This window comes from Perna viridis, chromosome 8 (genome assembly GCF_037379345.1).
Source record: "Perna viridis isolate PV_CMFRI_1.1 ecotype Kerala chromosome 8, ASM3737934v1, whole genome shotgun sequence".
Lineage (NCBI taxonomy): Eukaryota > Metazoa > Mollusca > Bivalvia > Mytilida > Mytilidae > Perna > Perna viridis.
The window spans coordinates 12,953,702-12,979,907 of NC_142452.1; the positions used below are offsets into that span (position 1 = coordinate 12,953,702).

Here is a 26,206-nt window from a genome sequence, read left to right on the forward strand (position 1 = left end):
AATAGAGAGGAAAGCACAAGACAGGCAGTTGTAGCGTAAGCTGGTTGAGGCCTTATGTACTGATGGGAATGAAGAGGATAGATAGATTATGTGAAACTTATTAACTTAAAGACTCAAGTACAAGGTTATCAGAAAACTTAGAAACCAGGATTTTTAAGTTTGGTTTCCCAAAAAGTTGAGATTTGATTACCTTAATATGAACTGTAAATAAATCTCTCTGAAGGATACCCCCAAACTTCCCCATTTAACCGTATAGTAAAAATAGAAACAATTGTGAAAACAGGAAGTTGATGTCTCTTAAGTTATTTTGTTTATTTCATGTTCTTTTTTGCGTGTCTCTGTTTTCCCTGTGTAATCATTGTCCTTGGATTATATTCTTTTGATTTCCACATCAATCTTGGTTCCCTTGATTACTCTTTACTCTGAAATCAAATCCCATTCTATAGCATGCCAATATAAAACTTTAGTCAAGTGTTGCAGAGTTGTGGACGGAGGAAGAGACACCCCAGTCAGAGGTATAAAGCTTAACAAGCTGTTGTTACTATCACAAAATATGAGAACAAAGCACAGAACCAGCTTTTAAAAATATATCTTTACTGGAACCATATAAAAGTGATATTATCTTAATTTTACAGGTACCTGAATCTATTAAAAGTTTCCTGTAAATCCATCAAGCAGTTTCAAATCAGAAAATTCAAAAAGTTGCTTCATATTCATTGAAATTCTTTGTGAAGATTTGGAAAGGGGAGACACAACTTCAAATTTTCTATGGCTGTATAAATTACAATACAAGATACTTTATATATTTTATTTTGTAGAATAGACTATAGGAATATATGCTGTGAAATATGCCTGAGTTAACAAAGCATTCAGGGAAAACAAAACAGACTGTAACAACATTCCATATTTTAAGCATCTGTCTAACAGAAATGGTGTTCAGAAGGGTAGGTAAATGCTCAAAAAAGACCTTTTTGACTAACTGTAAATGTACATGGGATTCTACCAATGCATGAGGTCATCAGTCATTGGTATCCTACTGTTTTTCATTAAAATGATTTATTTTTTCAGTTGTTATCAATTTGTACAGAATTCCAGCTAAATTGATATATTAATTCTGATAGAAAGAAAGGAGTAAATTATTGATGATCTCTGAAAAAAATTGAAAACTGTTTTAAGATCTATTTGTACATTCATTGCCAATAGCAGTATCAAAATAGAAATTGCTAATTAAATAAATAAATTCTCATGTGAAGTTTATTTTAATCTGTGTTGCACTACTGAGGGGTAGCATCCAAAATAGTATCGGTTCCGGAGTATGACAGCTTGCTAAATGTGGGTCAGAATGCCTACTGTGTAAATACCTTGGTTTGATTTATTTCTTAGTCTATTTTTAGGTACACAATGCCATACCTGTGAAAATAATGTTGTTGTACCAGCCCCATGCCTCTGCATTCAAAAGGTGTCTACAACATTATTGACATTTTCTATATTCATACTTCTACTTACAACCATTTGCACAGAAAACTTTTCATTAAACATATACTGAGGTAATTAAAATTCTAGGTGGCATCTATACTACATGTATATAATAGAACCTATTCAATGCAACACCTGAAAATTCCAGAATCCTGTTTAGTCTTAGTCTAGTAGCTTGTCCTTAAATTGATACAAACATTGTTCAGCTGTGTATTCCATACACCTGTCTTACCTGACATAATTTTATGGTTCCCCAGGTGTGGGATTAGATAGGTTCCACTATATTTCTTTTCTACTCAACTATATTTGCTTCAAGCAAACTTTCCTTTAAGAAAAAAACTGAGGTAATCTAAAATCTTCATACAGAATGCATATATAATGACTATAAATAAAGCCTGAATATGACTGCATATGAAAAGCACACATATAGACAAAAAAAAATGAAATTTGAAATGTATGGATTTACAGAATCTTGTTACTTGTAAAGAATTAATTTTTGTAACAATATTCTTGAAAACCACAGTAGTTTGGATTTAAATGGGTGGATTTTATTTTAAAGAGATTTTTTTCAATCACAAGGAATTTGAATTCAGATAGCCACGGACATTGGTTCTTATAATACAATAGTAATCCCACAGTATCCATTGCTTTAAGAGCAACTTAGAAGAACTTGTACAATTGGTGTAAAATTAAAACTAACTTAATGTAAATATGTTTTGTTTTAGCAGACCCATTTATTCATGGATGAGACAAAGGTTTTAGCAACTATAATACACTGTACAAGTAAAAACTCCATAACACTTAAAATCATATGACGGGGATACAATGATACCTATGGATGGAAGCAAACATTTAAAAAAATACAATTCTGTTTAAGAATCAGTCAAAGGGTGGCACATCATTTTTCTCAATTTAGTTTTTTTTCCTCAAATATATTCAATACAACTGAAAAGCTACTTCAGTTTATCCCAAAGCATCTATGAAATAGATATTTTTTGACTGCTTATATAGGGAAAAAGTGTGGGAAAATTTTCACACCATTTTTTCATGGTATATTTCAACTTAATTTCACCAAATCAATGTATAAATCAATATATAAAAAGGTGAAATTTACAATCATTTTGATGGATATTTTGGGAGGCTATGAGGTATAATACTAGAATAGTGCAAACAAATCTCTTTTTCATTGTGCCACCCCTTATACACATTTTGTCTAATTCTTTCACACAGAATTACTTAAACAACACGATTGTCTATTTCATGGACTATAACTTGAATTCAAATAACTTACTAAAGCTTAAAGCTTATATTTCATATTTTTACATTAAATATACTATAGTTGCATGCTGTGAAAGTTGAAATTTCACTGTGTATTATTTTGCTCAATTTACTTAGTCAAACATTTTATATTGGTGTAAATTTCCAGTTAAGACATCTAAACATCTTGCAGTATTAAAACAAAGAAATTTACATGTAGGGAATATTTCCTTTAATATAACCATAATTTATACTCATGACCACTCAAAACTCATTGAAAAATGGCTAAACTAATCAAATAGTGTACGGGACATACAGTCTAAAAACTTACATGCCTCAAAACTAGGTCTTTCTATGTTGAGCATTGAGGATATTTTATGTTGCTTTGGTGATAAGTATACACTTGATAACCTCATATTTTGATTGTTAGATATTAAAATACTATTTATATGAATGAAAATGAAACAAATTTGATATTCTATTAAAAAGAGGTACAATTGTTCTAAAGTAATAATGATTGAGCATAAATATTTCAAGAGATCCAGGTTATCATCTTGGTTTTCTGAAGTCTTTGGTCTTAAGCTTACTTCAACTTATATAGCAAATTAAGTGAGTACATGAAGGGAAAAAAGGTCAAGGGTTCAAATTCAAAAGATCCAAGCTCATTAACACTTCAAATTAAGTTGTAGATCTCTAAACTGAGTCATGTAGAATTTCCACCTTGATTTTTTTTATCAGTCAACACATTCTTTAACATTTGTTTAAAATCCATTTACAGATCTGTGCCAATCGGACATGTGTCGTGAAGACTGATTACTGGTACTTGTATTATGCAAGAAAGAAATAATCACATTGATCATTATATGATATAAACATTATATTTTTAGACATTTCTGCGTATGAATTCTCTTCACCAGCACTGTATATTTTAGAACCTTATAAATTATTGTGGCATGTTTACAATGTATCCATTATATAGCCTGCAAACTACAATTAACTAACAGCTTAATGTTACATGTATTTGGATAAGAGAAGATGTCAGAATTAAGAAATTTCATATCTAATCCCAGGATAAAACCTACATACATGATTTTACGAGGTCTATAAACAAAGTGGAAATTGACAAAATCGGAAGTAATTATACAGTAAAAAAAAGAATCATAACGGTGAAATACAGATTTGAAATAGCAGAATTCCGCTAAAAAGCAGAAATAAAATCATGTCCGAACCTAGATTTACAAGTCATAGCACTTAATTCCTGGAAGTAAATTTGAACCCTTGATGACAAAAATATATTATGCTAAAGTAATATTATACTACTATCCCTTGTAAAAAGGATTTGGTTACATGTAGTAAGAATATAGCTGTGGATACTTAAATCTGGTTAAAATAATTAGATATATCATGATACAATCATAAAACCACAACCATATAAAGCTGAAATATTGTTATAATGCTCAGTCAAAAACCAAAGTAAACAAAATATAAAAAATTCTGCCACTTCTACAAAATCAAACTTAAAAAAAAACCCTGGGGAACAACCATTTAATTTTATATGGGAGTCTATGATGAAATTTTCAATCCTACTGTTTACTAATTTGTAAAAAACATGTGTCCTGCCATTTTTTTCTTGTTAGAATTTTTTTTAGTATCAAAAATAAAATTTAGGAAATTTAGAGAGGAAATTAAGAGATCCTTTTAATTTGTTCTTAGGCCTGTGCTTCATTTTAATCTTGAAAATTTCCATCCTACCTTTAAATTTCATTCTTCCTCCCATCCCCATAAAAATCAAACGGAAGTTCTCTTATAAAAGGATAGGAACCACTAATTAGACAGCACTTTCAACTGATGATGTTAATACTCTACATACCATGGCATTAAAAGATGTTCTAGGAAAATCATAACAAATCATTGTTCAAGATATAAATAAGAAAATAATACTGCTATCTCCTCTCAAATTATAGAGGTAAAGGATAGTGACAAATAAACATACAAATCAAGTAGTACAAATTAAAAAAAAATTAACATATATTCAGATATACTAATGACACACAATTTCCTTAGTTATCCTTAGTAACTATAATGTTCTCAGAGTTAAAACTAGCTAGGGGCTATATCAACATACTGATGAACTGAATTCTAAAGTTTCATCAGACTGCATTAAAGTCAGAATAATAACAAATGTTAATAACAGACAGACTGTCAATTTAAAAACATTATGTTCCAATAAAAAAACAGGGAAACAACTGGGAAAATTCAAAAATAATTTTATGCATTTTAAAGAGATCTATGATCTGAAGAGATACTCATTTTATTGCGACTCCACCCTTATCACATATTCTTAATAATAAAAAACATCATAATAATTTCTGAATTTACAGTATGCTGCTTTATATTGTAAACATTATCACAGCTATTTGGGAAACGTAAGTGTACCAGCACAAAAAAAAACTTGTGGAATAAACAGCAGGAATCAAACACTCGTTTAAAATCAACAAATACATATTCATTCAAGTATTAATGTAAATTAAAAAGCCATTTTTAGGCCACACTCTTTGCTATCAGAGAGAAATTCTATACACGTCAAAAACTGTTGTTTTAACTCCATCCGAAAAATATCAACATATATTGTGAATTGGATCCAATGATCAATTTAACTTAATCGATAGGAAGTTCAGGTCAAGACCTTCTGAACTGGGCAGATTCTTGACGTAAGTTGATGTGAGGTTACATTGTCATAAAAAAAAAGATCAAAGAAGTTTGAGAAGTGAGTAATCACCTTACAATGAAAATACCAGGCAAATACAACAAAAATACTGTATGAATTCAAATACACAGTAATCACTGACATCATACAGATAGTCATAAAGTTAAATCTCTGAATTTCTTGTATTGTTTATGTAACATGCATTTCAGTGGTTTCAGCAATACAGTACACATCAAGAAAAATAATAACTACAGTTGTATTCTCACAAAAGGAAGAATCCATACCTTTAACCTTATTCTATTAATAAATGAATAAACTTTATATAAAAGCACTATTGATAAAAAGATTAACTTCATAATCTACTACTTCTATCAGTCACACCTGTAACAAGCCTAAAATAGACTTCCATAATACTTGAACAAAAATAACAACATATTACCATACACCCTTACTAACTTAACAGAAAAACAACTCTCTTATTAGCTCTGCCAAAGATCTAGTTCCCAATAAAACAAACTTCTTTCATTTCTTTACTAACATGACTCATGCAAGATAAAAGTTTCCTTTCATCAACCAATCAGATTTTTTCTTTAGTTTGCTCATTATTTTTAACCAATCATACAGCACTAATTATTCTCATCTCTATCAGTCAGTCTGTACTCTACATCCTCCTCATCTTCCTCTTCCTCATCATCGTGGCTTCCAGATTCGGAGGGTGCGGGAGTTGATGACCTTGATGCAGCTGGGGAAGTAAATGCTGAAGCTGGTCTAGGATAGATAAACTTTTTCCCCTGAAAAGTTATTTAATTAATATCAATATGAGGCAGGTAAAAACCTATAAGAAAATTTATTAAATATTGCGGTCAGGTGGTCTCAAATTTTTAGTACATGTTCCCGGTAAAATGACACAAATGGGGGGAATGTTCCATTTTCTACTACATGTTTACATGTATTCAACATTACTTATATACATGTGTATCTTCCAAGAATTGATCTTAAAGTACATTTCTAGTTCAATAATATTTTTCCCTTAAATTTCTCCTAAACTTGTATATAACTTGTCATGTTATCCTAATTCTAACTTCAAATATTAGGTTTTGTACATTTACTTTATTATTTTCTAATTAAAAAAAATAAAATTATATTTCTGTTTCCTGTTACATGTCAGGAATTTTTTTTCATTTTATTTTCAAACAGAGGTATGATTAGGAACAATGGAACCACATCCTGTGATCTACCTTCATTCCTTATAATTTAATATTAGTATCAAAATTCAAAGAATACATCAGGAAAAAAAAATGATGATGTCACAGTATTATTACAAAATTTGGTCAATAAGATGATGGACACATTTTTTATCCGATCAGAAATAGCGTCACATCTGAAATTATATTGTTTCTGTATAGACTGAAACCTAGGCTGTCTTTAATCAATAGGTAATTTTCAAGAAATACCTCATATATTTCATACCCTCTTCATATAATAAAAGTGCAATTATTACTTAAAATAAAGGAAAATCTATGAAAACTTTTATCTGTACAACCTTAAAGAGTAAAGTATCTAGTATATACATGCTATGACTTAATATTTTGCCTAAAAATTAGAATACTTACTGAAGCCTCATCTTCAGAGAATGCATCAGGATAACATCTGACTAGTGCTATGTTCCTAGCTTTCCTATAATACTGTAATAAGAATAAGACATAAAAAGCCTATCACAAATAAACAAATAATCTGTGACTGGTTCATCATACATGTACTTCACTTCAGTTCACGCCCTTTATTGATTTAATATTCACAATTTTCCTTAGCCATTCAATTATCAAGTTATCTTGCTGTCTTTCTTAAATGCTTCTCAATGTATAAAAACTAAACATTGACTGATATGTCCAATCAAAAGGATTTTATAATTCCTAACAAGAAATTCCATTGTTGACAAAATACTGATAATTGTATTTTTCAATTTCTGTGTCGACAAAATGTAATTTCTGACAAATTTGAAAGTAAACAGTTATTTGGAAGAAACAATTACATTAAAAAAGTGTTTGACTTGATAAAGGCCATAAATCATTGTTTTTGTCAAATGATTAAAAACTGAAAATTGTGTTGGTAACAAAACCATGACCAATTTGACAATATAAAGAAAGTGATGTTGGATTTAAAATGTCATCAGATTTGAAGAATTAAAATTTCACAGAGATGCTATTTGTAATATGAATGAGCAAGAGTATTCATTTAACAATGGAAAAATAGGTAAGAGTCAATAAAACTGTAAACCAATTTTTAATTCAAATTTGAACAATATGTTGTGAATGCTACACCAAGTATAGTGATACCTCCACATTCAATCACAATATAAGGAAAATAAACGGTCCTCGGTAAACAGGAAGTTGTTGTCAAAATTTTATGCAAATAGATCTCACCATTTTGCATACCTACAGGAAGATTGTGGCAAAATTTCAAGCTGCTCTGAGGGGTAGTTGCTGAGAAAACTGTGGTGAAAAAAATTATTACAGAAATATGGCAACACGGACAAGGGTAAAACAGTTTACCCCTTCTCTTTAGGAGTGGTGGTGTAAAATCAATGTAAAAAACATTAAACATCTTTTAAGAGACTTCAGTATGAAATACACCAAAAACACTTGACAAACATTAATGATGCCAAAACAGAATAGATAAGGCCAAATAGGCCAGTGAAATTTAATATCTTGGTTCTCCTTTCCTCCTTTGTTGCTTGTGGAGGTTCTTCATTAGTCATTATATCCTGAGATATTAACATCACCCTCATAGTTTTTCTACATGTATGTCTTTGATTAATATAAAAAGTAACCTCATCACTTTTATGTTGGTCATAAAATAATCAGAAGAAATGCATCCCACTTTAATTGTTTTTTTATGAAAACTAGCTTATAACCAAGAAATTAACTTCCAACCACCTATCCTATTGACTAGAAAATGTCAAAAATACCCTGGTGGCTCCTACTTACAATTCCTAAGTTTCTCCAGTCTAACAGTTCACTCAACCTTTCTGTTCTGTTTCTCTGGATAATTCTTTGTCTTCGTGATAAACAGGAAAAGTCAAACATGTACTGAAATAAAGGTATACATATTCTTATATAACATGTCATAAATACACATCTAATTTCAAAAGAAATGTGTATTTACAAGTGGAAAGTTGTCACTATAAGATGCCAAAATAAAGTACTTTGTCTGTTAGAGGTCTTGACAGCATTAGTTGTATGTTAGTGTCCAGTTAACTTCAACATGATTGACATAACTGTTCCATGATAGTGCTTCCTTATTTCTTGTTTCAAAATTAAGACATTTTGAACTAACTTCACGGTGTGGTTATGAAGTTATCAGATGCACTAAATTTCAACAGTAAATTGATAGTACAATGACAGTAAAAACTAACCAATACTCACACAACTAAGTCATGGATGGTACTGGGAAAGTACTTTAAGTACATGGATACCAATTTTCATGGATTAGGGAAGAAACACAAATTCGTGGATTCTTGAATTTGTGATTTTGAGATTTTCAGTATACACAACAACAGAAATTTCCTTTCTTGGGAACCAAATTTTGTGGTTTCACCTATCCACGAAAACCACAAAAATAGGTACCCCACAAACAATGGAACTTTCACAATACTAAGCAGTTTTGTGTTCACTACAACACTTCAATTTACTTACTTCAGGGGATTTCTTGTTTTAAACAAACTTTGTGAGCTTTTTTTCTAGTATCAAAATCACCTTACTGGTGTCTTTAAGTATTTTTTCTATCCCTATAAAAGGGTGGTGATTGTAACATTTCTATATAGTACATACCTGAGCTAACTGTTGAACAGATTCCTCATAATTTTTAAACCTCCTATCAATAATGTAGATACCATATGATTTTGGATCTTGTATATGATCCTGCATAAAACATCCAAACCCAGAAAGATTTGTTGTCATACTGGGGATACCCATCACAGTACATTCAGCTTAAAATAGAAATGAAAAAAGGGGATGCATATCACATTACAGTAAAATATAACAAAGGACATTATATAGTATTGAGGTAGATCATACCTACTACAATGAACATTTTTTTCTCTCATCTTGCAAAATCATACAAAAGTATGTATTTTCAATGAGAAAACAGTGCTTGAAATGGTGTAAAAAGTTTTGGAACAAAATTTTATGTGGAAAATTACAAACATGAATTTGAAAATGCCTTTTTCAAGTAGGAGATAATTGGCGGGAAATGTAATAGGAATTTTATTTTTAAGGTTTTTATACAAATTTTTAAGAAATTTTAATGACCATTGTTTCAATAGTTTGCAAAATAAAATGTCATAAAAAAAATCTATTTCTCGAAGTTAAGTTTGGTGACCTATGTTCAAAGTTATCTTTGAGAAATCAAAATTTAAAACACACACACAGGCTGCTGCATAAGCTCATGAAACAGGAATTATCTTTTTTTTCTACTAATAAAATCAGTTGAGCTACTATGTGATAGAAATTATAATTTGCCTTGTATTTACTACTGTAGGCCAATCAGACGTCAAATTCACAAATAAATACTACATTTTCTTAAAATATATTAAAATAATAACACAAATATTATTTTCAGCATGTTTTGAGGTCCAAAAATTTCTATAAAGTACTACAAAAATGTTATCCTTATTACAAGAAATACCCACCAGGTGTGTAGCCCCATGGTTCATAATACGATGGGAAAACTCCTAAATGACATCCTCTTACAAATTCCTCATAGTCCAACCCAAACAGAGGGTTTGTTGAGTTGAGAAACTCTGGATGGAAAATTGCTTTCACACGGTCATGTTTCTGGTTAAACAGCTTACATCTCCGTAGAGCAGTGAGTACTTGGTCATTCCAGTCATCTACCACATTGTGTGTACAAATTGGAGGTAATCCTGATGTCTAGTGTAATGTAATACACAAATCAAAGTTAAAAGAATAAAAAGATATATGACATAAGTAAAAAATTAAAAAATCAATTCATTTTTAGAAAAGTATGTGCCAAGTTTCAATGTAATCTGTTACACAATAATGAAGGATGTTGAATTTGGGTTGAATAACAGAAAGAACGACAGATAGACTATAGTATTACTACAGTATATAACTCTTAAATTAATGGAAAGGTTAAAATATCAATATCTGGTCCTATATTTATCGTTACATTAAACATGCTCCCAATTTATGCAGAGGGCTTGTATAGGCTTAGCCTGCTGCCCAATCCACTTCAGCTTTATACTGAATAAAATATTGTTGAAACTAAACTGTGCTTACAATTATCACCTTACTTATTTAACAATGATAATCATAGTTTTTATATTACCTGTATTGTTGAGGTAAAATGAAGCTGGTTATTGAAGCACATAAAGAATTCTACCCTGACATGTGTATTACTACACTAAGTTAAGATACATTTATGTACCTGTGCAGAGTATATACATCTCTTTAGTTTAACAATATCATCTTGTAGTAATATATCTTCTCCTTTTGGGATTGTACCCCTAAAATTGTATAGCACGAATTTTATTAATAAAATTCATAATTATTAATGAGAGTAAAATTTCACAGTTTCATGGTCTTTCTACAGTCAAAGTTACTCAAGCTTACACCTCTTTTATGATTGAAAAAAACTATTGTAAAATTTGTAGCAACATCTTCAAGTAATAAGTACATTTTGTTCTGTCCTTAATAATAACAATTATTTGTTAAGTTGCATTCAAAACATATCTACCATAAATCAACAATGCATTGATAAATTATTTAGGTGGGTATTATGCACACATTTTACATAGAAATTATTTCCAGAACATGGGGGTGTGTATTATACATCAATACATAAGAACTGGCCACGAAATTAAAGATTATGGTACGTGAAAAGACATTGTGTAATGTAAACAAACAAACCGGAAGTGAAATGTTACTGAAAGAAATTTTATCTAATCATCAAATACATCTTTAAGTATTAAATTTTTAATGATATTTTCTTCAAATCATGTTCAAAAATCCATCCTCACCAAACTTAAAAACAAGATTTGTACAATATTTCCTTCTTATAAAGCATGGTTAGCATGAAACAAATAAAAACCAAAAAGTAACTACTTCCTTTTTTGTGAAACCCTCCTTATCAAATGCTTTTCCAGCTGATAATGATTATTCTGATATTTATTTTGGATTGTTTCTTACAATTTTCTTCCTTAAAAGTATGTTTATAAATGAAAAATTGTGAAATTTGAGTTAAAACCAAAACCGGAAATGTCCGATTTTCCTGACTTTCAATTTTGTTTTCTAAGCCATTTCATACATCCTGTGTCAATTTTATCATGCTTCAAAATTAAAATTATCCAATTTATGTAGCTACTGATGTTTACATCATGTTTTAGTCTGCACAGAAGTTTCTTTTCTTCATATTTTCATAGGAAATGCCGCATCCAGGAAAATAAATTGACCGGTCAAGTGCAAAATATCGATTTTTTTGTCTTACAAAATTTTACTGAAGCCTAAGTCTAAAAAATTTTTTCACAAGTTTAGACCTCCAAAATTGCACTGCGCACAATACATAAATGGGCACTATACACACCGAAATGCAGTACATGTAATTCAACACACAGATAACCTATGAAAACTTGATGTAGTGCCACTGAATTTATTTCTTTTAAAAGCAAGTGTAAAGCATATAAGATTTAGAAATGAAATTTCAACAAAAAATTCAAGAAGTGTAGATTTGATAGTAAAATGAATCATGTGATAGTCTAATGTTCTGTTGAGGATGGAACATTTTTGAATCAATGTATTCATATACATGTGAGCTAGAAAATATTTAGCCGATATGATCTAGATATTCATATTGAGGAAGGTGATTCACACCTCTGGTAAAAGCATGAAATGACATATTTTCTAAACATGCAGTTAATGAATAGATGCTCAAAAAAAAAAGATGCTTAATTTTTTATTAAGTGCATCAAAAGTAAAGAAATTTGCATATATAACAAACCTTAAGCAAATTTCAAACAATCTTTTTCCTAACTGGCCTTGGACTTGATGAACTGTTTCTTTCAGTGACTTGGCTATGGCTTGGCCTCTTAATGATTCCACATTAAAGTTATTTGTACGTGTAGGGAATATTAAAAATGCTATTACTGTTACATCACTTTTGGCTTGCTGAAAAAAAATACAAAGTTCAAACATATAAACATATACCTAGTTAATCAATTGCTTACTACTATGTTCATAGTAGTCAGTGGTGGATGAACTGCTTTTTGCAGTGTATGTTGTTAGGACAATATATTGCTTGCTTATTAATACTACTTCTAATTTCCCATCATTTAGCACATTGAAACATGTAGAATTTGAGTCTTTAGCTTGAAAATGCTAGTTTTATACAAAATTAGCACCATTTTATGTTAAAATCACTTCACATAAACACTGTGAACAGGTAGTGCTTTCTTTTGTGCATAGAAATAAATATATAATATACAGTTTTCAAAAAAAGGATAATTTAAAAAGTCTGATTATCAGAAAATTGATCAATTACTTCATAAAGAATGATGGAAAAGTATAATTTGGCAAAATTAGAAGTAAAATTACAGTAAAATAAAGAACAGTTACACAAAAATCTGAAAAGGTAGCCAGCCATTAAATGTCAGACAAAAATCCATCCTCACCAAACTTAGCTTTTTCCTTTTGGTATATCTTTTGATTATAACCTGTTGCTGTGTGTTACTTAAGATTCATGAGTTTAATCTATCTTGTGTGAAAAGGAAGATTTATCAAGAAAATAAGCTTTACACTTTTACTGACATGGAGGAATATAAATGTAATAATTTGTATTACTTAAATAAAACATGATGTGGAGCAATGGAGTGATAATAACCTGAGCTTAATTTAATAAACTGTTATCAGAAATATATCTCGCCTGTCACACATGGATGATTCAAAACTTGACTAATGGTGATGATGTTACTAATTTTATAGCTGACTTTATAGCTGATCTGATCAGAAAGAAAGAATATCGTTTGGCTAGATCCTTCAATCTCAGTTTCTGCTATATAGATGACGTATTATCTTAAACAATCCTAATTTCGGGGATTTGAAACATCGCATCTACCCAAAAGAACTTGAGATAAAGAATATTACAGACACTGTGAAGTCAGAAATCAATGGTAAAGGAAAACTATTGACCAAACTTTACAACAAACGTGATGACTTTTCATTCAGAATTGTTAACTTTCCTTTCATCTGTGGCAACATCCTTTCAGCTACTGCGTATGGAGTGTTCATATCACAACTCATACGTTATGCCAGAGCTTGCCAAAACAACTTTTTGTATCGCACTAGAACTCTAACAAATAGGCTTCTGGAACAGGGTTATGTTGCTACAAGATTGAAGTCATCACTACAGAAGTTTTATGGTCGTCATAATGAACTTGTGGATCGTTATGGTGTATCCATCAGCACCATGAAAACTGATGTATTCAACAGGTCATAGTTTTCCTTTCCTCGTTTGTCTACCCCGGACTTGACTTTTTATGAGCAACTCGGCGGGTGTTTCTAGAAAAGCAGAGGACGCTTACCCTACTGGTGCACCTGGTCCATGCTCCCAGTTTTTAGTGGAGTCCAAGTTGCTCATTTACTTCTGTTATTTTGTATGTATGATTTTAGTTACTTTATGTTCTTTGTTGTGAATGTCTGTTCTCCATGTCTGGTCTTTGTCCCTGGATTACATTCTTTTGATTACCGCTATAACCTTGGTTCCCTTGATTACTCTTTGTATATTATAGACAATGTATAATATCAAATCAACCAGTTGACACCAACGAAGTGGACAGATTTCCCAGGTATAGTTTATTGTTTGCATTTATGGAACTGTGACTATTAAAGTGATCATCTCAAAGTCAATGGACATGACTGCTGATGCATATGCATGAAATGGATACAGAATTGTGGGGTAAAGTGATGGTAATGCAGCTGCATACTAAATGTAATTAACCTAACATAAGCGGTCCATATCTGATGTAAACAGAAAACAGACCATGAAAATCTGATTGTGGATGCCAGAAATGTCATATCTTAGTCTCGCCTTTTACAGCATTCACTGCAGCCCAGACAATTAAACAATATAAATACATTTTCATGGTTTTAAAATATGAAACTCATATGTAATAAATAAACCCATGCAATATATCTTTTAGGAAGAGGTAATCTGTTAAAGCAAATATCAGGGCAACGGCAGTCTGTAAACTTTACTATCTATTCATGGTACCTTTATTCAGTATATATAGACCACATAGTATATAAATGTGTATATCAAATTGCTAACATAGATCAGATTAATTTTATATATTGGTAATGTCAGACCTTACCAGTAAGTCTATTCTCATAGTTCACTAGCAATCAATTCACGTAAGTTTTATAATTTAAAACCTTGAAATTAAATTGGTTTTTTTTAAATTACAAACCTGGAGGAAATAATTTAATCTGGCAAGACTCTCTATAAACATATCTGCACCTTTATTGATAAATTCATATCTTCCTGCACTGAACAGATACAAGGTTTTGTCTAGTTCAAAGTCATAATGTCTGAAAATATAATCACATAGTAAATGTTTCCATCTACTTCAATCAGAAAACTAACAATTTCAACATTAGAACGTATAAAGTGAATACAACAACAGGAAGGGTATCAGTCAGGACAGAGATACCAATGATCAGTCAGGACAGCGATACCAATGATCAGTCAGGACAGAGACACCAATGATCAGTCAGGACAGAGATACCAATGATGTATTTTATGACCCTATTGACAAAAGTTCTACAGTCATCACCAATGATTTAGTGTCCATGATCATACACCTTCTACTGTTATAGTAGACAATGGGTGTCTTGAAAAAAAAGCAGGAACTGCTTACTCTTCCAGGGCACCTGACTGCATCAATAGTTTTTAGAAGGTTCAAATGTTCATTCTATTGTGTCTATGTTTTTTTTCTTCTTTTTTGTACAATTTTTTTCTTTGTGTGTAGTCCTTTTGATGTTCCTCCTTTTGTCTTTCATAGATTTTTTTCTTGTTTTCACATTTTGTATAATTATTTCGTCTTGCGTCAAATAATAATAACTTGATTTGTAACAAGCTTTCTGATTGGTTGGATGTAAAACTGCTGCAAGCGAGGTAAAATAGAAACATTCATCAAATATACCATATTTACAATATTTAATGTCTCTGTAATGTATATGTGTATAGTCTAATGTTCAGATTATAACAATGAACAACCTATCAAAATTGTAAAAAATGTAAATGTGATGTGGTTCTCAAAAAATTGATGTACAGTGTACCTAAACAGAGTTATAGCAACGGGAATGATTACAATAGATTACTGATCAGATTTTACATTAAGATGATCCTTGCTTGTATCTAGTTAACATACATCATTCTCCCTTAAATCTTCTTTTTTCAACCTAGATATAGACCAACCTAGATAAAGACCAATCTAGATATAGACCAACCTAGATATAGACCAACCTAGATATAGACCAATCAGATATAGACCAACCTAGATATAGACCAATCAGATATAGACCAACCTAGATATAGACCAATCAGATATAGACCAACCTAGATATAGACCAATCAGATAAAAATTTTGCAAAACTACAATACAAGATATTTCATGAAACTGGACCTTTTTACAAAGGTCTAGTAGCCTCTGATAAGCTAACATATAAAGTCTTTATGGACCAATGCAGAAGCTTGAACATTGTTAAACACAACCAGGATAGTACATATAGATTTCTAATAAGCCTTTGATATCCTGATAAACAAACTTACCCATGAAAATGGCCTCTTACAAAATCATGAATCTTCTCTTTGGCAACAGCATGAAGGTTTTGGAATTCATGTATGGCACTAAATTTTATCACATTTAAACCATTTGGTAATATAACATCTGTAAATAAAATAAAATAAATCATTTCAACAGCTAAGAAAGTATGCAGAGGAATGTACATGTACAAAATAAAAAGAAAAAAATGTAGTGTAACGTCCTTTTTTTGATATTTTACATTTGATTAGTATAATAATAAAAACTTAGATTACAAGGTTGTACTTACACAGTAACATTTAGCCTATATTTTTATTGAACACATCATACATTAAACTGAGTCTTATAAAGAAATGATATTATTTGACCCATTTATGGGTCTGCCTTCAGCCAATGTGCTATATTTAGTAAAATATTGTATGTATATAGACCATTTAAATCATGAATGGTTTATACCTGGTTTTCTCTTTAGTAAGTGTTCAGCCTCAACACCAGTAATATCAGATACAGTTGTGAATACATGGGCACAATGAACAGCACTCCTCTCTATACAATATCTATGGTATATCTGTCTGTCTCCAGCTTCTTTATCTAAATTAAACTGAAACAAACAATGACACATAAGCCACATTAGATCAGGGTTGAAAGAAGGTACAGTACTTATATAGAAATTATGGGAACTTTAGTGGGCATGCTCTTAATATCAAAGTACCGGTACCAATATCTGCACTCTTCTATTAGAAAAATCCAGTCCCTATGCCCCAAAATGTAGTCTGCATGACAAATTTTAATAACATTCCTGTCTAAGCCTTTACAGCTACTTATCATTCATCAAAGTTTAAAGGAAATTGGTCAAAAAGTGGAGGGGCTATTGAGACGAAAATCTTATGTCATTTATTTTTAACGACCAAGTCCCTCTCCAAAAAAGTGGACAGACAGACTGATAGATGGACAGATGGGCAAAAACATTATACCCAAAAATTGTTGTGTGGGGTATAGCTACCATACCATTGTTAGTAACTGGCAAAAATACATGTAATATGCAAGAGCTTGAAGTTCAGTTGCAGGGGCAGATCCTGAAACTTAGAAAAGAAAAGGGGGATTCAGGCTATAATTTGGCAATTTTTGCCAAAATTTTGCCCATTAACAAAATTTTTCAATAGGGGGATCCTGGACCAATTCCCTAAATTTGCAACTGTGATATCAGAATAAACTTATGACTATTTGTTTTCTTTCATGGTTCTATCTGACTACTTCTTACACAACTAAATCAATACATAAACCTACATTAGGTACAGAGACAAGATATTCTTCAAACAACTACTACTTTCTTTCAAATAACAAAAGAAAATTATATATTAGTTCACCATTTTTGGTCTGTACTTATTTTACTGATTTTAAACTCTAACTACATGTACTGTATAACTTTTGTTTACCTTGTCTAAATTATTATAGAAATCTGATGATCCAGCACACAAGTATCTTCCTAGTAAAGTAGCATGAGTGGTGAAGATAGTGGCACAGTCAACCTTTCTTGTTCTTAGGTATACCAGTCCAACACCTGCTAGCCATTCATGGAAGTGTGTTATAACTAATGGCTTTCCCTCATCTGACAAGTTTTTCCTAAACTGTTAAATGAAAATAAAAAAATCATCATTTTCATTTGGAGCCTTCTTAGTGCATAATTGTGTTGCCTTTTTTCATAATGGAATAAAAACACTATAATTAGTATACATTACATTCTAGAAAATATATCCAAGCAAAAGTGCTGTAACAATGATTTCACTAATTATGATAGACTCCATGTTAAATTAAAAAACTGGGAATGAGCCATGTTGGACATGGCATAAAAACAAAAAATTGTGTCTTTTTTGTGCTATACATGAATATCCACTAAAATCAATACACTAAGTCAATGTTGTGCTGATGATTGACTGTAGCTGCCTCAAGTTTTCATAACATAAAAGTATCAAGGGTTTATTTCCACTATTTCCACTCCATGCTACATGTAAATTCCAAAAATAATCACTTTACAATCAACTCAGTACAAGTAAATAGAACTCTTTAATGACACTATGTTCTCCGCTGACGTAATGTCTATTTTGCCAGATTTATTTTGGACTTGACTTGATTATGAATCGGATTAGTGTTCGATAATTTCGTCATTAACCTTATTTACTCTAAACCTGATGAACCAGTCCAAACATTTGTAAAGGACACTACAGTGTTAAGTACATGTACATGTATGAGAAAAGCACCATCATAAATGCAGACAAAGGATTTATTTGCTCTTCTACTGAACCAAAGTCAAAATGTGCCGAGTTTTGTGGTTTCTGTCATGTAAAAACAAGAATTTCTGTGAATTCAGGATGTACATTAGATTATGTTACAGGTACATGTAGTTTATTTCAGCACCATCAGGTACAAGTGTTTACCAAAGGAGAAGGGATGTTAAAGACTCTTTTTGGCCTAAAATACATGTACAATCAAAAATTAATGATCAAGTGTTGAAAGGGTTGATTGTGAATTAGAGACTTGAATCCATATCAAAGAAGCAATCATAAAAACTTAAGAAAAATTCTTGCATTCAAAAGACAAAATAACCTCTAGAATTTTTCTGAAATCGAGATATCCTGTCCTTTCTGTACTTTTTTGCCATTTTCATGTCATATTAATGGCAAAGAAATAGTATCCACACCCAATAAACAACATCATATTTAGTCAATACATTCAATCATTATTACATAGTTTATTATATATGTGAAAATATAATGATGTTTCATGAGTGTGGACTTATTTTTCTGGATGTAAATATGTCAGAAAAAAAACAATAAAATTGACAATCTGCTGCAGTTTTTGTGTAATTATGTATAATTGTGGCACAATTATGATGTCATAACTACAAAACATTTATTTTCCTAATAATGATATAATTTACTATGTTTTGACCATTTGTTATGTCATTACAAAAAAGTTGCTAATTAACAGCCATATTAATGGCTTAATGCCCTTATACCTTTGTCCAGGGTAGGAAACTCACTCAAATTCTAGCCAGTCCTGAATACAATTTTTCAATATATTTACTATATGGCTATTTAGATTTTTGCTAAAATTAGCTAGCCCTTCAAAAAAAAAAAATAGCCAGTCTCGGGCTGGTGAGCAGGCTACTATTTCTAACTCCGCTTTGTCATCCTACCATATTGTCAGAATCACTAGACCAATAGAGAAACAGATGGGTTGCAAGATGCTCCTTGTAGTTGAGTACATGTAATAAGATTAGAACTAATGTATTCAAATGTAAATTTAAAAATGAACAAGAACTGAATAGGCAATTTCTATTCTAACTCTTACTTGAATGAACATTTAAAAAAGATGCTCCCTCCCATTTGAAAATTTTAAACACAATTTACTCACTTCACCGATGAACCAGGCTACTAATGCTCCAAATATAACAGCATCGTTAGACTCTCTGTCATGCCATGGTATACCAATACCACATTTCTCCCAAAGTTCATGTTTAAACTCGTCAAGTTTCCAAGCTGCAGATCCAATGTCAAACAAAACAACCTTAGGGTATCCATCTATCAACCAGCGACCAAAATATACCTGAAAACAGTCATAACTAGATATACAACTGTAAGAACCATACCTTTGAAAATAAAACATGTGAATAAATAACCTGAAAAATAAAATATGTGAATAAATAACCTGGTAAATAAAATCATAGAACAGGGTTGGAAATTCACCAGTTAATCAGTTCAGAATTCATTTCAAATTTTTCATACTTGTACTTTTGGTACAATCATTTGCATGTTATTACATGTATAGAAATCTGTGTTATATAAATTTCATTGCCTCCAGAAAATGAAAATTCATATAGCAGGATACAGTTAAATGTTTTAAGATATAAAATTCCCTTGAGTAACATCACTGATCAAAAGTCTTAAATCAACAGTGCAAAATTTGATTTTACTTTAGATTTTTCTTTGGAAATAAAAGATAAAGTTCTAAATAACTATTTAAGCTTCAAATATTTCTACATTTGTTTCTTGCACATACATGTAAATAGGGACTTAGAACTTTAAAATATGAAAATCATCATCATAGTCCAAAACTAAAAGTCTCAATACATGGTTTCTAAAAAACTCAATGTACCTTTATACCAAGGTCCCTCATTTGTTGTATAGTCTGTCTGTAAACATAATGATGGGGCTCCAATAACTCGACTTCCGTACGAACACATGACTCATTATAGGGACCCAACAGACAGTACTGCTCACCAAGTTCTTCAATGCTTACTGGTGCTTTAGACTTTATCACAGTGTAAATACCACCCACTAAAACAAAATAAAACCATTATCACTAACGATACTGATCACAGACCTATAACTGCTTCCTGATTTACTATGCATCACTGTGCTAGCTTATAAACTCTGCTATCAAGATGTGAACAATATCACAAGGCATGAGCAATACTCATTACAAATCCCCAAAGTACTGTACTACATTTAATTTGCATAAAAGAATGGGTTTTAGCACTGAGTGTAGCAGAGGTGTAAAGCTTTGAAATAGTGAATATACCCTCTGTGAAAGAGATTGCACCACTAACATATTCTTCAGTACTTTAATGGGTGTCAGTCAAAATTTTTTTTTTCTTTTCAGGAACTCTGTAAAATTTCATAAAATTTTAGATATACAACAAGCACCAGAATACAACATGTACTGTCAAACCTTGGCAGTTTGAACTCCAAGGGGCCACTGAAATGTGTTCCACTTATTGGGAATTCAAAAAATTGAAGTTCGTATATTTCCAAATTTATTTTTTTGTTGTCGGTCCAAGTTCGACTTTATCGTCAGAAATTGCTTACCTCCTACGAAGTTTGTGAGTTCATGGATTTTTTTTCATTCACTTTCGGACGATTATGTTTATTTGTGGACATTAAAAATGCAGTGTTCGCTTTTAAAAACGTTCAGAGTTCAAGTTCCTTGGTCAATAATTTGTTTTCATCAGATTTTCTTTGATGCTTTCATCATACCGACTTTGGAACATTCTCAAACTTCAATCAGTACTATGTTAAGATCAAAACTACCTAATTAGTGATGACTTCAGTATTACCTGTAATTAACTAAAATGACACTGATTAAAGAGAGGGTTTCAATTTTTCACACCCTTTATTACCCAAGCTGACAAAATGCTGATGAGTTTGAGTTAGTAAGGTTAATTCTCTAAAATTTATTACCTAACAGACTGACTAGTCAGTTTGAGTGTTCAAGAAATCGAAGTTACAGAAATCCAAGGTAATTCATATCGATTATGTAGGAGAAAATTTTGGTACTTTGAATTGTGTTTGAGAAACCCTGGTGTTTGAGCCATCCGAGTTTAAGCAAGTGAAGTTGGACAGTGGTTCACCCAGAAACCATATCTCCTTGGTTGGCTGACTGAATAAATTTTTTCTGAAATATTCTCTATCATGCCATAGTATGATAGATCAATCCCAGTCTTACCTTTGTGATATAAAATGTTGCGGATCAATATCATTGACATACTTGTGATTTAACATTAGTTACATGAGTATATAAAATTAAATATTATGAAATGCTTGCTTCTGACCCATTTTTTGGCCCCCTACAAAAATACATCCAAATGGTTAAGGCCATAACCCTAAAAATTAATACCAACCTTCATTATGTACAGTAACCTGCTATCAAATTTAAAAAGATAAACCAACTATACTTGACATCAGTCATAAGTCCATTTTCTATTTAATCACAATTTTCTTCAGCTGTTCTTTTATTGAGGCAGAGTTGTCTTTCTTTTTATTTGTTTTGCGTTTCTCATTATATAAAAACCAAACATCAGTACTGACAATTAAAGTGCACAAACAAAAAGAATTTTAAAATTCCTTAATAGAAATTCCATTGTAATTCCGTAAGATGGTAAATCTTTGTTATCATCAAACTACCAACACCAAAAATCGTCACAAGTGATTTGACAATGTAAACATTGTGATCTGGATAAAAATGTCTTCAGATTTGAACAATTTGCATTTTACGGAGAAGCTGTTCTTTGATATGAATGAGCAAGTGAATTTACACATTTTAAATATAGGTAGGTGTTAATAAAACTGTAGACCTATTTTTATCTTAAATTTGAATATGTTATCAGTGTGGGAAACAACCACTCGCCAACTCACCAAATACAAGTAGATGTGTATTTGGTGAGTTCTCATTAGCTTACACTCGTCGATTTGGCAACCGTCATTTGATTGGTGAGTTCAAAGGAAAGTTAACAAGCCAACATGTTATGCAGTAAAACATCCATTAGCATCATACGTTAAAAATATGTTCCCTACATTTTAAGAAGTTTAGTTTGAAAATGTCAAGTGAATTTTGACATGATACATTGTATGCACAATATTATTGACTTGTAAAGCATTGTTTACGATCTGCCATTTTAATTTCCGGTAAACGGGATGTGCCAAAACCTACACGATTGTCCGGATCTTGTATTAGTATTCAAACAAAATTATCTTGGTAATTTAAGATATGTTACCTTGCAAATTAGTTGTTCATTGTCAAAACAAGAGGCTCCCAGAAGCCTGAATCACCCACCCGGTTGAATTTTGCCTTTAAAAGGCAATAAATTTAACAAGAAGTTGTGCAACAATTTTGACCCAAGAAGTCTTTGGTAGGGCTTATCATAAGGATCATTTTAACAATTGAAAGTTTCTTTTAATTTATCATAGTTTTCAAGATATTGACTGAAAACTATTAAAAAAAAGTCATTTTCCCCCTTTCAATGGCAATAACTCTAACAAAGAGTCATCTGACAACTTTTATCCCGAAGACTTTTGTAGTCCTAATAATAAGGATCATTTCAGCTATTGAAAGAATTTGGCTAAACCTAACGGTTTTGGAGATATATGCAAAAAACTATTGTCTGACCGTTATGTTCTATTTTTAGAAACGGCTGCCATGTTTTTTGACGGATCAAAAATCCCCACATCAGTTCAATGCAGGATACCCCAAGGAACATTCATACAAAGTCTGATTTTAATTGGTTAAGTAGTATCAGAGGAGAAGATTTCTGAAAGAAATAACATTAAAAATAGCAAAAATCGTTGAAAAAGGGCAATAACTCCAACATGGCTAAACGGATTAAAACCAAAATTTAACAAGAAATAGATCTCGTCATGCTAAACACTTTCATCTCTGTCAGAATTTAGCTAAACCTAATGGTTTTGGAGGTATATGCAAAAATCTGCTGTCTGACCCCTATGTTCTATTTTTAGTAATGGTGGCCATGTTTTTCAATGAATCAAAAATCCCCATATCAGTTCTATGCAGGATACCCCAAGGAACATTCATACAAAGTTTGTTCTCAATTGGTCAAGTAGTGTCAGAGGAGAAGATTTTTGAAAGAAATAACATTAAAAATAACAAAAATCGTTCAATAAGGGCAATAACTCTAACATGGTTTAACGGATTAAAACCAAAATTTAACAAGAAATAAATCTCATCATGCTAAACACTTTCACCTGTGTCCAATTTAGCTAAAGTTAACAGTTTTGGAGATATATGTGAAAAACTACTGTCTGACCCCTATGTTCTATTTTTAGAAACGACGGCCATGTTTTTCAACGAATCAAAAATCCCCCACATCAGTTCTAAGCAGGATACCCCAAGAAACATTTATACCAAGTTTGGCTCTAATCAGTCACATAGTTTCAGAGGAGAAGAGTTTTGTATAATTGTAAACGACGACGACGATGGACGCCAAGTGATGGCAATAGCTCACATGGCCTTTGACCAGGTGAGCTAATAAAAATGAACAAGAAGCAAATGATAAACATTTTCTTGTTTCCTAATGATGAATCTGTTGAAATATAATTTTGTTTTTAAAATAGGAGTTCAGAAATGGAGTACCTATTTTGTTACTGTAAAGTACATGAAAACTCCAATGTGAGGGAATATTCGAAAACAGAAAAGTTTTTGATAAATTTAAAAACAATGAAAATACAGTTAAAGAAAGAAAAAGAAAGGCAGAAGACAGTCAAATCCAAGAGAAAACAAATGGCCATGGGATAAATCCTGAATCAGAATATGTCAATGATGAGGACATTGAAGACAACTTGGATGAAGAAGACACAGACAGTAACCCTGATGAGATGGAAGCTGCCATTAATAACACTTTTAAATGAGTCATGGTGTTACTGTACCATGTTGAAATGATGTATTCATAACTCACTGCATTAAACTTTATCCTCAATATTAATGTTATTTTTGTTTAATTCCTGCAAGTAACTTCCAAAACTTATCAAATTTGGCTAGCTGAATTTTTATTTGAGTAGCAAGATCAATATTCCACTAGCCTGAATGGCAAGTTAGGTAAAAATGGTTTCCCACACTGTGTTATATATGTGACCCCGAGTATTATATTCAAGTTAAAAAACGTATACGTAGCAAATGCAAGCCTAGTTTCTAAAGAGACAATGACAGCTTCATTCCCTGATTTCATTTTACTTTTTTTTTGTTGCATAAAAACTGTTGTTTGATTGATAGTCTATTTTTATAAGTGAGGTTCTTTTAGTAACAGCAGCCATATTTATCTACAGATTGAAAATCTTCACATCAGTTCTTTGTACAAGAAACCCTTAACAACAGTATTTGACACAAGAAAAGAATTTGACCAGAATACAAACCTCCAAATTAATTTGGATCATAGTTTAAAATTGGAGGTGCACAATGTCAATGGGAATGTGTTGCTATGTGAAACCTTTAAGATTAAAACCCTATTGGAAGGTAATTTGAATAATTTAACATGGCTCAGGCTGACAAAATGAAAGGTGGTATCAACTTATGTTTCATCGTGAGCATTGTAATTTAGACTTGAGTTAACCAAATTCATGAAGTGACACAAGTAAATATGCAGCATATTTTCAAATTTGACTTTCGCAAAAATCAGTGTCCACCGTTCAAGCCTCTTTATATAAATTTCCAAATCGACCACTGTTTTGTCATCCTTTAGGTTAACACAATCCGCATGTGTGTCATTTTTGTAGGTCAGACTAAATTATTTCAACAAAATGCAAACCTTTGTTAGCAACCTCCCATGCAATTTCGAAGACCCATTTGTTTTGCGCCGCTGCCGTGTCTCCTCTGTCCATCTCGAAATCGTCCATGTCTGGCTCAACATTTTTCAAAGTACGATAAAAACTGTTCCTTCTTTTCAAGTTTGACATTTTTGCAGCACGACCTCGAAACTGGTATCCCAATTCGTAATCAGAAGGAGCGTATGTTAAGGGGAAACAGTGTTACAGAAAGGTCAAGGCTACTTAAATTAAAAAAAAAACTAATATTTCACCAACTTCGTATTTTTCGGTTAATCCGTGCTACGACGCAATGCTTTTTCGTAGGAGGGATCGGACACTCCTTCTGTGATAGGGGTTACGCTTGGATTCTCTATCTACCCTATTCATATATTTTAGTTTAGAAAGAAATGTAGACCATTTCGTTTATTTTGTCAGAAAAAAAATCCTCCCTTAATTATAACACACAAGGACATATAATCGCAATTTTCGCCTGTCAAAAATCTAAAAGGGGTAAGCTTGAACGATACAAGTCGTTTCGGCCATACTACCACCTCGGCCATAATCACTTTGGTAATAGTTATCTCGGCCACAATAAAAAAATTATTAATTAAGAGGATAAATCGTGAATAGATAAACGGTATAATAATAGATAATGAGCAGAATGATTATCGTTTATGTCTTTGATGAAGAGTAACAAATAATTAATGAATTGATATAAACTATTGAGGAAACACTAATTATATTAATGAAACAACACAGAAAATTTATGGGACAATAAATATCCAAGCTGTGTACCAAAGCTGATATCTAGATGAAAAAGGGGAGGGAAGATGAGAA

The 26,206-nt window shown here is 31.5% G+C and overlaps 1 protein-coding gene across 1 annotated transcript; it reads right to left on the reverse strand.

The window, feature by feature from the left end:
* Nucleotides 1-794: 794 nt before the first annotated feature.
* LOC148609394 (glycogen [starch] synthase-like) lies at nucleotides 795-25,604 on the reverse strand. The gene is made up of 14 exons (XM_088542268.1): nucleotides 25,372-25,604; nucleotides 20,433-20,614; nucleotides 19,692-19,883; nucleotides 17,714-17,905; nucleotides 16,734-16,878; nucleotides 16,286-16,403; nucleotides 14,922-15,042; nucleotides 12,458-12,624; nucleotides 10,889-10,967; nucleotides 10,131-10,371; nucleotides 9,271-9,428; nucleotides 8,428-8,529; nucleotides 7,054-7,125; nucleotides 795-6,231 (listed from the first exon to the last, which is right to left on the reverse strand). The coding sequence occupies exons 1-14, from the start codon at nucleotides 25,517-25,519 to the stop codon at nucleotides 6,067-6,069; spliced, it is 2,082 nt and encodes a 693-aa protein (XP_088398394.1). The 5' UTR covers nucleotides 25,520-25,604; the 3' UTR covers nucleotides 795-6,066.
* Between the last annotated feature and the right edge of the window lie 602 nt (nucleotides 25,605-26,206).

Bases quoted from the DNA above. Each gene is read 5' to 3' on its own strand.
- LOC148609394 (XM_088542268.1), bottom strand. From the start codon at position 25,519: ATGTCAAACTTGAAAAGAAGGAACAGTTTTTATCGTACTTTGAAAAAT. The intron at 20,615-25,371 runs GTTTGCATTTTG...ATTTTGTTTTAG, and splicing joins ATGGGAGGTTGCTAACAAAG to TGGGTGGTATTTACACTGTG. The intron at 6,232-7,053 runs GTAAGTATTCTA...ATAACTTTTCAG, and splicing joins TCTCTGAAGATGAGGCTTCA to GGGAAAAAGTTTATCTATCC.